Below are 12,406 nucleotides of genomic sequence, written 5' to 3' on the forward strand. Positions count from 1 at the left end.
ACACACACACACACACACACACACACACACACACACACACACACACAGAGAGAGACACATGTGTGTGAACTCATGCACAGCTGTTGTATTGATCGGTCACATAACGAGACGGGAGGAAGCATGACAAAAGGAGCAGGTTAAGGCTGACTAAAAAGGAGCTATTCCCAGCTCTCACTGTGCTCATTTGATATTATCAATCATTAACTGGTAATATTTCTGACTCATAATGAGCTCGGTTAAATATCTCTGACAAGCATTTAGAGGTAGCTCTGTGTATGTGAGAGCCCTGCTGTGTCTGGGTCGCAGGCGCATTGGAGGGCTAAGGGGACAGCGAGAGAGACAGAGGATAAGTAGACCCTCTGAGTCATGCAGCGAGCATGAACTATTAGCCCGCTAGACACAACACAATGTACTTTTGGAGGAATTTCTCATCCTCTGTATTTTTACTTCCATTGAACTGTATAAGCTGAGCTGACACCTCATAACATGGAGAACACAAGAAGCGCTTGTTGAAAGGTTCTGAAATTCTGTTAAAAATATACAGTTAAATATTAATAAAAGGCTAGAAGTCAATATATTGTGCCTAATGTAGTGTTACAAATGTGTTAAGCAGGGTCACACCAACAGCAAATAATGCTTTGGGGTCACCGATTGGGTTGTGTGGATAACAACACATTGGAAAAATAAGTATATATAAATACAGAGCAAATTATCAGGCTTGGCATGAAGTGATACGATGTTGAGTCATTTTGTCTCTGCCTAAATAAACAGGAACACGAGATGACTGACAGTGAATGAATGACTCTGGGTGGGTGCAGACAGGTGGAAGTAAACTTAAAGGATTACAGACCATGAAGCTTACTTCGTATGGAAGGTGGTAGTGTATGTATTCGAGTGTGTTTGTAAACTATACAGGCTACATGGGCAGACGTGCTGCTTGAGCTATTGTGCTAGTGTAGATGTTGAGTGTGTGTTAAGTGTAGACTAATAAAATGCAGCCCTGTCTCCTTAAAAAAAAAAAACGGCAGGGGGGGGGTAAAAGGAAAAATGAAGTAGTTTTGTTTTGTTCCAATTTACAACACTAATCTTTAAAGACTGCGTCCGTAAACTTGGAGAAAAAGACACGCTTCCCACGAAATGTATTTGAGAGTGCAGTTTAGTTTTATGGGAACGTCATTTTGTAGAAGACAGGTTCTTGGTCAGAGCTCCAGAACTGCATGTGCACGATATCAACTCATCATCTACTTGAGGGTTGAAGTATGTGGGTCACTGATAATTGGTCTTCGCTTGCAAATGTGAAAGCCTGGTCGTCTGAGGTTAGGAAGTCAGCGAATCCATCAAATGATGTCCGTACTGAACGTCATTGGAATCTATATCTGATTGTTGTTGAGACATTTTCCTTGAGATTATTTTAAGGACTTAAACTTAGGAAAAAGTGTGGCATATTCACGGTAACACAATTTTTCTGTGTTTTCGTTTAGCCAGGTGAGAAATTTGACAACGGGGTAAATGAAATTGGCATCAAAGAGTTGGAGGAATTATATGTAGGGACACAATCAGAGGCAAGTTACATAACATGTTCATCCTCACTGACTGACTGCGCTTCTCCACGCACACCTACAAGAGGACTCTTCTCAGTATTTTATGGTGGCCGACACTTTGCATTTGCTAAAAAAAAAAATTTTGAGATGTAATTTTCTGGATAAGTGAGCAATTACACTTTACCCAGTCCTTGTTGTCAGAAGTGGTAAAATTACAGTTCTGTGCCTTGAACGGATCTAACAAGGACACAGAGTCTCATCAGTCACAGGTAGACCGTACGGCAGCAAGTGACTAATCTTGGTAATACTGCCATGTTTCCTGAGCACCATTAGGGGAAGGAGGGCTAACTGTGAGTGTGAGTGAGTGAGTGCCTGACTGACTTGTCTTTTGAATACATAAAATGGTAGCTTCTGAGTTTAATCAAAAAGACTGTTCCTTCTTAACTCATTCAGTTTTGTCCAAATAATTCCTCTTGGCTCATATCAATTATCCGAACAATTTTTAAAATGATGTGTTCTTTCAATCCAATAAAGTAAAAAAATGATCCCGCTTCAACACATTGGAGCCAATTATCTGTTCATTCAGTAAAACATGTACGGCAAAATCTGATCTTAATTTAATCGCTGACATTATATCCATCGTCTCTCCTGTAGCACTTTATTGCCTCATTTCCACTGCATGCTTTGGCTCAATCTGACTCTAATCAACTGTTAGCGGATCGAAGCTGTCGCGACATAATCCTCAACAGGGAAAACAGTTGACGTTGCTCCGTCCATCATGTCTTTTGGAAAGCAAACCAAACGGCGTGGTTTTGCTGGATGAATAAAAGAATTGCGGTCGCTATTGACAGTAGTTTCGCAAATTAAAAATGTCGGGATTTTCACTTTCATCGTGTGGAACCTCGGAACCGCCGCTGTGATGAATCTGGCAGGATGTGGCATGACTGATCACCCAACCGATCACTGTTGAGCCTAATGCAGACTGGCAAGCCATCTGACTGCTGCTGACTCACACATGCACACACATATACATGCATGTTCACTCCCACACAGAAAGTGGTAAAAAGTTGAACCTTCCGCAATCTAAAAGCTTTTCACCCGTCTTTTGAGATAATAACAGGAAATGAGTTCTGAAATGTATACGCATTAAAACTGCATATATTCAGCCATAAATTAGTCTATTTAGTGATTATCAGTCATTGAGTAATTGTGTGTACATGCACAAGCTTTAGCATTGCCCTCCGTCAACAGTGTTGGACTCACGATGGTCAGTTTAAATACAGGATCAAAACCAATGCAGCAGATTAAGAGATAATCTTTTTTCATCCACCTCCACACATTCGTACTCTTTGTCAAAGCCTCCAAAAATGACATTTGAATATTTGTTCTAACTACTGAAATATCTATTTTTGCGCATTATGCCCATGACGCCGTGTTCTTACTGCCCACGAGTGACGCATCAGAGTTGGTCCTTCATCTTTATCTAGAAAACTATGCAGTTCTTTTTCCATAGACTAGTTGTTTATGCATCTGGCCCTGGTGTCACCTAACATGATTTTCAGGAATCACGGCACCTTTCACTGCTATTCTGGCCTGTCAACTTTTGAAAGTACATAGTGTGGCTGTAATATTCTTTACCCTACTTTACACTTTTTTCCCCCTCTGACACACAAACACAGACAGGCACACGCATTCTCGAAGCGAGCACATCTCTGACTCTTGTCTCTGCTGGTCTTGTACCCAGAAAAATATCAGCACTGAGTCACAGTTAACCCAACAAATTATTATCGAGCGATTAACGAAGAAGATTATAGAGCAGGATACATTCATTCACACTTTTGGAAGATAGTCATGGGGTTGAGCTGCCGGCTGGAGTGGTTTTGCTCTCCTACGTGTGTCCACAACTTTAATGAAGATGAGAGATAACAATGTCATTAAGTGAGCTATGTTTATGAGATATGACCCTTCGCCAAAAGCAGACTAGAGAATGAGGTCAACTAGCAAGTTCATTTGTTCATGTGTAAACACATCATTAAATGAGTGTGTCACCGCAAATGTACAATAATCCTATTTCATCCTTATCTGCGGTGTGCCTTGCTTAGTTATGAACATGCAGATACATTGCTGTGATCCATTTTTAATTCCTATGAAACCCCATTTGCCCTGCCAGGCATTAAAAATGATGAAATGTTTCTCATCAGTGACACATTAATTAGCCCTAAATCACTTGAGTAATGACTTGTTTTTAATTCAATTAAGATATTAACACTGTTAAAAATGTTCAATTGCTTTGGCAATGCTCAAATCAGCATCAATATTCCAGCACCCTCATCCGTCACTCTGATTTACATCTATTTGTCACCTGAGCATGTTTCACTGGTATTCAGTATTTTGAAGTTGTAGCTTCTGAAATCCAGACATTAACATAACGCCTATGAGTCACGAGCCTCCAGTTCAGGCATGGAGGCGTATTGTACATCCACACATGCAGCTCACATCCAAAACCTGAATATATAATCCAGCCATTTTTGGATTTTGGTTTAGTTATTACACCCAAGTGATACGTGAAATGTTGAGAGGAAGCTGGCATATGTGTGGGGCAGAGGGATGTTTGTCAAAACAAACTCCCTGGTGTTTTGTTTTAAGTCTCCTTTCCTTTTTGATGTCATAGTTTTGAATTGTTCAATTTTTTTAATCAACATTTTTGGTAATAAATCAGAAGTAAACACTAAAAACATAGATTATATGTTGAATATGTCATTCTTCAATCTGAGATTAAGTGCCACAAAGTATGACAGATGCACGCTGGAGAGAAAACTATTTTAGCCCAACATTTGACTGTCCAAAATATATAACAGGGCAACTGAGGCTGAAGACGTTTGCATGGGCTCAAGAAACAACCATAAGGAAAAGTGTTTTGAAAAGAGGAGCGCAAATAGTGCATTGAAAATTACTCCAGAGATGATATTGTACTTCGCTGACCTGAATCGCAATGCAGGCAAAAAATGGAGCCCTATAAATAGACAGAAATATAGCATCAGCGCAACATGCAGGACACAATAATAGAAAAAGCCTTCTTTTCCAGAGTTTTTTGGGACAATTTTTCCTTTGTATATCCTGAATTGACTCAGTCAGATGAGGAGAGTAACTGAGACGCTCACAGGGTGCCTTGAGACTGGTCCGACCGTCGCTTGAGCATACTTCAGTGTTAACAGTCTGATGGTAAAATTATACTTAATTAATCATTTAGTAGGCAGTATGCTGGAAATACTGATTGAGTATGTAGAATGCAGTACATTAGCATGCGTTTACGAACACAGCCCATGTCTCTCGCTGCAGAGCGGCAGCAATGCAATCAAGTGTAGAGTCACTTGAGTTGTGAGTGAGGAAAAGCCAGGAGTCAATCAATGGTGGTATTAAACAGGCAATAAGTGTGATTCACCACAACCTTGAGAGGTCATTGAGTATACAGCCATAAATGAGCAATCAAAATATGATGCAGTTTGGCGCAGCAGTACGCGAGACTAGCCGTGGACGGACACAAAGATGCACACACACACTCACACACACACACTCACACACACACAATCTTTCATTAGCTCCTGGCAGAGAAGAGAACTACAGTAACCTCGTTGGTCATAATAAAGGAGCATGTCACCCAGTGTAACACTGTGGCTTAAGTAGTTTTAAGTCGTTTCTGGACAGCGATGGAGGCACAGAGGATATAAACAATGTCAGGGTTTAACTACACGGACAATGCTTGTTAGCATGAAAAAGTAGTTGATCCACATAAGAGAGTGAGTCATACACATTTCATTACATCATCATTTTTCTTGTTAACACAATGATGAGCGAAGCCAAAGTACAAAAATAAGTATGAGAAAATACAGCACATAATGTCACAGAATGTGTAGTGATTTATTTGACAAGAATGAGACAAGATGGAAAATTGTCCTCTCTCTCTCTCTCTCTCTCTCTCTCTCTCTCTCTCTCTCTCTCTCACATATGTTTGGTAACCATCAGCCCTGCATGTCTATCCGCACTGACAAAGACAGGAGGACACTGATAGTGGTTGCCTAGTCAGACAGGCGATTTGACTGTTGACGTACAATATCCTGGCAGACATCCTGCTGTTCCATCAATAAGAATTGCACTACAGCCTGTAGCCTCATTCCCAAATTGAATGATAGCAAAGCTGTTTGTTTTATCAGCTTGGGCGTATGTCTTTACTTTTAAATGACCCGTCTCTCTTCCAAAATGTGACAAACAAAAAAAAGGAATAGATGATTAGTTTCTACTTATGGAAGTCATGAAATAAATGTCCGGGGCCACAAAAGACCATAAAGTCAAAACACAACCATAAAGATGGTATCATTTCTCCTGTTAACATTTATTACTCACTATTTACTCAACTACTGGACATGTACAACTCAATGTGCTTCAACAAGGTGAGACTATGAACCAACACCGCCAGACTGGAAGGCCATTTGGAACAAGCCCAAGCACCATATCAACACAGCGTTACAGCCAAAGATTTTACAGTGGCGGCAGAAGGCTGTCATACCCGACATGAATGAATCGTACTATTTCAGCTTTAGCTCTGATAAGACATAATGCAGTTTATGATGGGCAGGAAGAGACCATGTTTAAAGTCCGTCTAAACAACCGCTCTACTTTCACAATAAAAAAATGATAATAGGTGGATGCTGGTTAATCCATGTTATAAACAGTTTCATTTCAGTACATTCACACTGGATCTCACTGTTGGCGTATGCTGTCCTCAGCACCAATGTGTTTAGTTGGGACGTTTGCCATACATTTGCTAAGTAATACAGCACCCCCCCCAGATTGCCAATCCCAAAAGGTAAAGTCTGGGGTAATTACATAAGCGTAGATTGTAATGTAATATTGTTCAATGACTAACCTCGTGTAAGCATCAAGCAATTAGCTGCTGCACACCAGCTGTTTTGCAACAGGGCAGCAACTGGGTAAGAGCCAGAGCACTAAGGACAATTCATGGACTGTCAGTGCGTTCAGTAATAAACTGTGTGGTGTAGACAGTGTAGAGAATGAAATGTTTCGCCTGTCGTAAATACTCACTAGAAAACCAAATGTGTATTAATCCGCAGCTGAATATGGTTCCCCCAACATGCTTTGTTTTTTTTTTGTTTTTTTTGGGGGGGGGGCAGAATTAACGGTTTCCTTATATTACAACGTTCACTTTTTAGCCGCATCAAAACATTATCAGTCCTCCTTCAACCGTTCTAGTGAGAGCAGATATGTGAAGGTTAATTCACACGTATAGGGCAATATTTATATTTGGCATCTGTCACATTTCCACATCATCATCTTTTCAGCGCGGCATCATTTTGACAGGATGACAGCAGTGCACGTTTCTAACAAGTGTGTTGCTCTGCACTTGCTCTTCTTGAGGTTTCTTCCATTTTCTCCTCTTTAATGAGTTTTCCAGGGGGGGGAGTTTTCCTTTTCTGAAGCAAGGGCCTAAGGACAGATGTTTTCGTATGTATGCTGCACAGATTGTATAGCCCCTTGAGGTAAATTTGGGATTCGCGATATTGGGTAATCAGAAATCAAAGTCAACTCTACACTGTACGCGAAAATCAGATCCACCGAGAGACTAATTGTCATTTTATATGAAGAAGAAATGAACGCAGGTACGGACGGAAACATTAGCAACATTAAGGCAATAGGAGGGTAATTACAAGAAACAGGAGAAAGAAAGATAAGAAACTGAGCGAGGTTGCATGTGCACACAATGGCACATTCAGTACAACAGTGTCACGACACAGGTCACACAGACAAAGCAACCTGTTGAACAGGCATTGACAACTGAACATGTGAACAAAACTAAGCATATTAACGACAGGAGGATACAATATATCGGGCTATTCCTGTGTCAAACAACACAATTCATGGAGAGCTTTGACCCGAAACAATTACAGCCCGTAAATAAAGATATTTTGCTGTAAGAGTTAACTGCACGCCATGATATCCTCACAATGTGAGTTTCATATTTCTCTGAAAATCTATTTCAGGCCAACAGGCAATGCCATCTGGTGATAATCATCACCACAGGGCAGCATGACCGTGAATAGGAATAGAAAGGAAAAAAGAAAAAGCCTGGGATATGAGACATAATGGCACATGAATATCCATCCAGTGGCCACAGACGGGAGGTTCACTTTTCATTTCACTCTAAGCTCTTAATGGCGCAGACTTTTATGTTGTATGAGATCAGTTTTTATTTCATGTAGTTTTGTGGCATTCTTTCATGTGTGAGTTAGATATGAGGATATGCAGTATGCAACAATGGCTTGGTACTTACCTGGAATTAATACATTTTTATTCATAACACTACACATGTATTACCCATTACATTCATTGTATTCATAGTGCATCAATTTGACCTTAATCTGCCTCATGTATGCCTACTTCTGTTTTTCATTTCCTACATTTCCCCAGAATACCTCTCTTTGTCTGTGCATTGGCTTGAAGTGAGCGGGAGTCAGTTGTACCGCAATCAAGTGACATATCAATCAAGGTTTTATTGCACATTTACTTAAAGTGCCATTAAATCCTACGTTGAACATGTGTAAAGATATAGTGGAGTAATGTTTACCCTCTGCGAGCTTCTCCATGCTTTGTTGATACAACCCGGTCAGCCTGGGGCAGGCTTTTAGTGCATGTTCGTGCATTGTGAGCGTTCTCCACTGGCAAGCTCACTGCTTCCGCTCTGCACTGCTCTCATATTGGCGGTTACAGCTGATAACTCGGTCCAGAGTGATACCGATGTTGCGCAAGCCTACAGCATTCCATCCTCCAGTTCCCCTTCAGGTAAAAACAGTCAGCACCGTTAGCTGCAAGCCACCGGCTCAGCCGTCGCCAGAGAGTTGCTGAGAGGCAATAGAAATGCTACCTTTAACAATATTTAATATTATAGAGAAATGTCAAAGCCTTAAGGTAGGAAGATGCTTTTCTTTATCACTGAACTGCCAGAACAATATGACTAGAACTGTCATCAGTTTAGACACCCTGCTTTAAATTCCACAGCAGTGACTGCAGCCGTTATTCTTACTCACAGTGTGTATCGGGCCAGGAGAGTTCACAGCTAATATTCCCACAGTGCTTAGCTCTGTTCCACTGCCCATCAGGTGCATATTAAAAGCCTGTGTTGGTGGATCGGGCGGGAAAGGGGCTCATCGTGGTTCCACGCTGTTGCCTAACCTAACAAGGCAGGGAGAGTCACAGTCTATTTTTATGATAAGAACACAGACTTTGGTGCATTGGTCTCCTTACTTTTTAAAAAAAATGACAGGCCAAGTTAATTATTACATAACCAACCACTTTGAAACTGCATGACTTTGTTTCTGCAAGTCAACACTAAGAGCAAGGACGTGGAAAAAAAGCACTTTGGAATTGCCTTGTTGTTGAAAGATGCGAATACATTTATTTGCCTTAACAGAGTATGGAAATATAGAAGAGATTATAGAAATCTGTGATGCGTTTACAAAACCATAAAAATAACCCAAACATGATGAGAATACACCACCGTCTATTATTTTATGTAATATCATCTTTCATCTCTCCACACCTGTGACCAGAGCAGTATGCATATTGTTATTACCCATACGTTGTAGGTGGCTGTTCATAAGCGCATCAACTAAAAGAAGTAAATAAACACAAACTGAATATATTTACTCACCCTATGTGCCGGTTATCATCCCGGGCACCGTCACAGTCTTTAGTGAGGTCTAATCATTGGTTGCAGAACATGCCAAACATATTCATACAAAAGGGATGTCAGAGCTGTAATTATAAGAATTTATGACACATGTTGTAGCCTCACAAAGGTTTGTCTATTTTTAGGATGATCCCGTCTCATAAAGAGGAACCCACAGAAGGCATTAATCAACCACGAGAGCAGGATGGATTTGATCTAAATCTAAATAGAAGCAGTGAAGGATCTTCTGACATTTGTCTCTATATGTCTTTGTTTCCTCATGCTTTCCACGCTCCCGCCTGCCGTTTAGATATCAACTCCTTTCTCCCCCTGAATTGGCCGCATGCACGCTGATTTACATACTCTTTTATCATTGGTTGCCTGGATGTTACACTGCAACAGGCTGCCCTCTGCTGATTGGTTGCAGCTGCACGAGGGCATGGAAGCTCTCTCACCAAAACAGGCATAAAAGGCAGCTGTGGGGACCGGACGCGCAGGAGCGATTTTAAAAAGGAGCTTTGACAGAGAACCACCAGTTAAAAAAAAAAGAAGAAGAAACAAGCAAGTGAAACAAAGCAAGAAAGGAAGCTCAAGATGAGGACTCACAAGAAACTGCTGTAAGAGAGATATTCAAGGAAATCTATTTAGAAAGGTTGAAGTCAGTGACAGGTGTTTTCATTTGCAGTGTCAGTTTTATAACAGCTGTTGTAGCCGCTGTGGAAGTGAGTCGATTTGAGATAGTTTTTTTGGGACATCCCCTCCACAAAGAAAAAGCAGCATTGGGACATCCCCTCCACAAAGAAAAAGCAGCATGTCTCTGGAGGTGAAGGAGAAGACGCAGGTGCGACTAGTCTTTCTGGGGGCAGCAGGAGTGGGCAAGACGGCCCTGATCCAGCGCTTCCTCCAAGACACGTTTGAGCCCAAACACCGGCGCACAGTGGAGGAGCTGCACAGCAAGGAGTATGACATCGGCGGGGTCAAGATCACAGTGGAGATCCTGGACACCAGCGGCAGCTACTCCTTCCCGGCCATGCGCAAGCTCTCCATCCAAAACAGCGACGCCTTCGCACTGGTGTACGCCCTGGATGACGCCGAGTCACTGGAGGCCGTCAAGAGCCTCCGGGATGAGATCATGGAGATCAAGGAGGACAAGAACATGCCGATCGTGGTGGTGGGGAACAAGTCGGACCGGGAGCAGGAGCGTCAGGTGTCCAATAAGGACGTACTGTCGACCGTGGAGCAGGACTGGAACAACAGTTACCTGGAGACGTCGGCGAAGGACAACACCAACGTGGTGGAGGTGTTCAAGGAGCTCCTGCAGCAGGCAAACCTTCCCAGCCGCCTCAGCCCGGCGCTGCGTAGACGCAGGGAGACCTTTCCAAAAGACACAGACTTTCGTCCGCCCATGAACAAGACCAACAGCTGTATTCTGTCCTAGTGATAGACAGGAGGAGGAGGAGTGTTGGTTTGTCTCACGAAGGGACAAGAGATGAGAGCACTCGGAGAAAGAGATTGAAGAGAAAAGCCTGGACTTAAGTCCGCGGGGGCGTTAAGTGACTGAGATAAAGGATTGTGGACCAGCTAAGGACACTTCAGGGTTCAAAAACTGAGAGGAACAGAAAGTGAGGAGGTGAAGGGTATTAAGACTTGACCTGAACTGACTGCCAGTGGGGGAAAAAAAAAAAAAAAAAAAAAAGGACGCCGCATTAATTACTCAGTTGTTCACTCAATGTAATGTTGTTGCTGCTTATTTGGTGACATGCTGCTGGTGTGTAGATCAATGTATACCTTTTGATATTTTAAATTGAACTGTTCACTTGCATAGAGATTTGGACTGTTGCCAACAGATTGTTTACTGCGGTATGTGTAGAAGTTGTATGTCTCACGTAAATTGTTTTGATTTAATAATTCAGTGTATGTAGCACATCATCATGTTTACATTTTGTTTTGTATTCAATTCCAATTTGCCAGAGCGTGATATTACCTGTTTAAAAAAAAAAAAAAAAAAAAAAAAAAGTGGTGAAATGCAAATATAAACTGTTGATGCACTTGTCATTTTCTAAATGACCGTTCAAAGTGTTTTTCTTGTTCATAATTTGGATTTTTTTTTTTTTTTTAAACAATGGCATATTCTGACAAATGTTATATTGCCGTTTCTTTAACAAATGTAAGTGGAATGTGTATCTAACTGTGTAATAAAAGATATAAGCATAAAAAAAAAGAGAAATGTGTTGTGTGAAGTTGTTTATAGGTTATGAAATCATTGCAGTAAACAATTATGTAAAGGAGGTCGGTTATGAAACGTAAATCGATCACACGTGAACATTTAGTTTCTTTAAGGAAACCGTGTCAGTGCACCAAGTAATGACAATATACAGAAGAAAATTGTTTTTTTTAGCTACGGAATATATAGTGTATTGTAGGAGTGGTGTCATTTTGACTGCCATCTGGTCAAATGTACATATATTTGAAGCGGGAGGAGTCCTGAGTAATATCCTAAGAACAGAACAAACTGATTTCTGAAGGCCACCGATATTCTGATGTCCGTTCAGGTAGAAAGGGTAAGAATAGGACAATAAAACTGACTGTAATATGCACAGAGAAGTACGTTAGAAGCATCTACGTGTTAATGCACATATTACAGAACCGTGAATACCGACTAATTGTGGGCGGGGTTCCAGCTAATTTATTTTGTCTTAAAATGTGTCGAATAAGACAAAAAGGAACCACGGAAATGATTCTGTGTGTTGTTCAGGGTTCTTCAACGTATTCGTTATTGAAATAAGTGACTCAAACTAGACAATGAATGTGTAAAGTGGACGGAAATCAAGAGTGAGATTTACATTTCTCAACCGCCAATATACGTTATCAGATCTCTGTCGCCATCTGCTGATGACAAAAGCACATTACATCCCCTGAAACTAGTAATATAAACTCAAACTGTATTCATAGTCATTACATACATACATACATACATACATATATACATATATACATACATACATACATACATACATATACATACATATATACATACATACATACATATACATACATACATATACATATACACATACACACACACACACATATACATACATACATATACATATACACACACACA

General features: G+C 40.9%; 1 protein-coding gene across 1 annotated transcript; it reads left to right on the forward strand.

Annotated features, from left to right (window-relative positions):
* Positions 1–9,743: 9,743 nt before the first annotated feature.
* On the forward strand, positions 9,744–11,503 carry rasd4 (rasd family member 4). The gene has a single exon (XM_031874658.1). It carries the CDS (start codon positions 10,094–10,096, stop codon positions 10,718–10,720), a length of 627 nt encoding a protein of 208 aa, XP_031730518.1. The 5' UTR covers positions 9,744–10,093; the 3' UTR covers positions 10,721–11,503.
* The last annotated feature ends 903 nt before the right edge of the window (positions 11,504–12,406 follow it).

This window comes from Anarrhichthys ocellatus, unplaced genomic scaffold (genome assembly GCF_004355925.1).
Source record: "Anarrhichthys ocellatus isolate YVR2014 unplaced genomic scaffold, GSC_Weel_1.0 scaffold83, whole genome shotgun sequence".
Taxonomy (NCBI): domain Eukaryota; kingdom Metazoa; phylum Chordata; class Actinopteri; order Perciformes; family Anarhichadidae; genus Anarrhichthys; species Anarrhichthys ocellatus.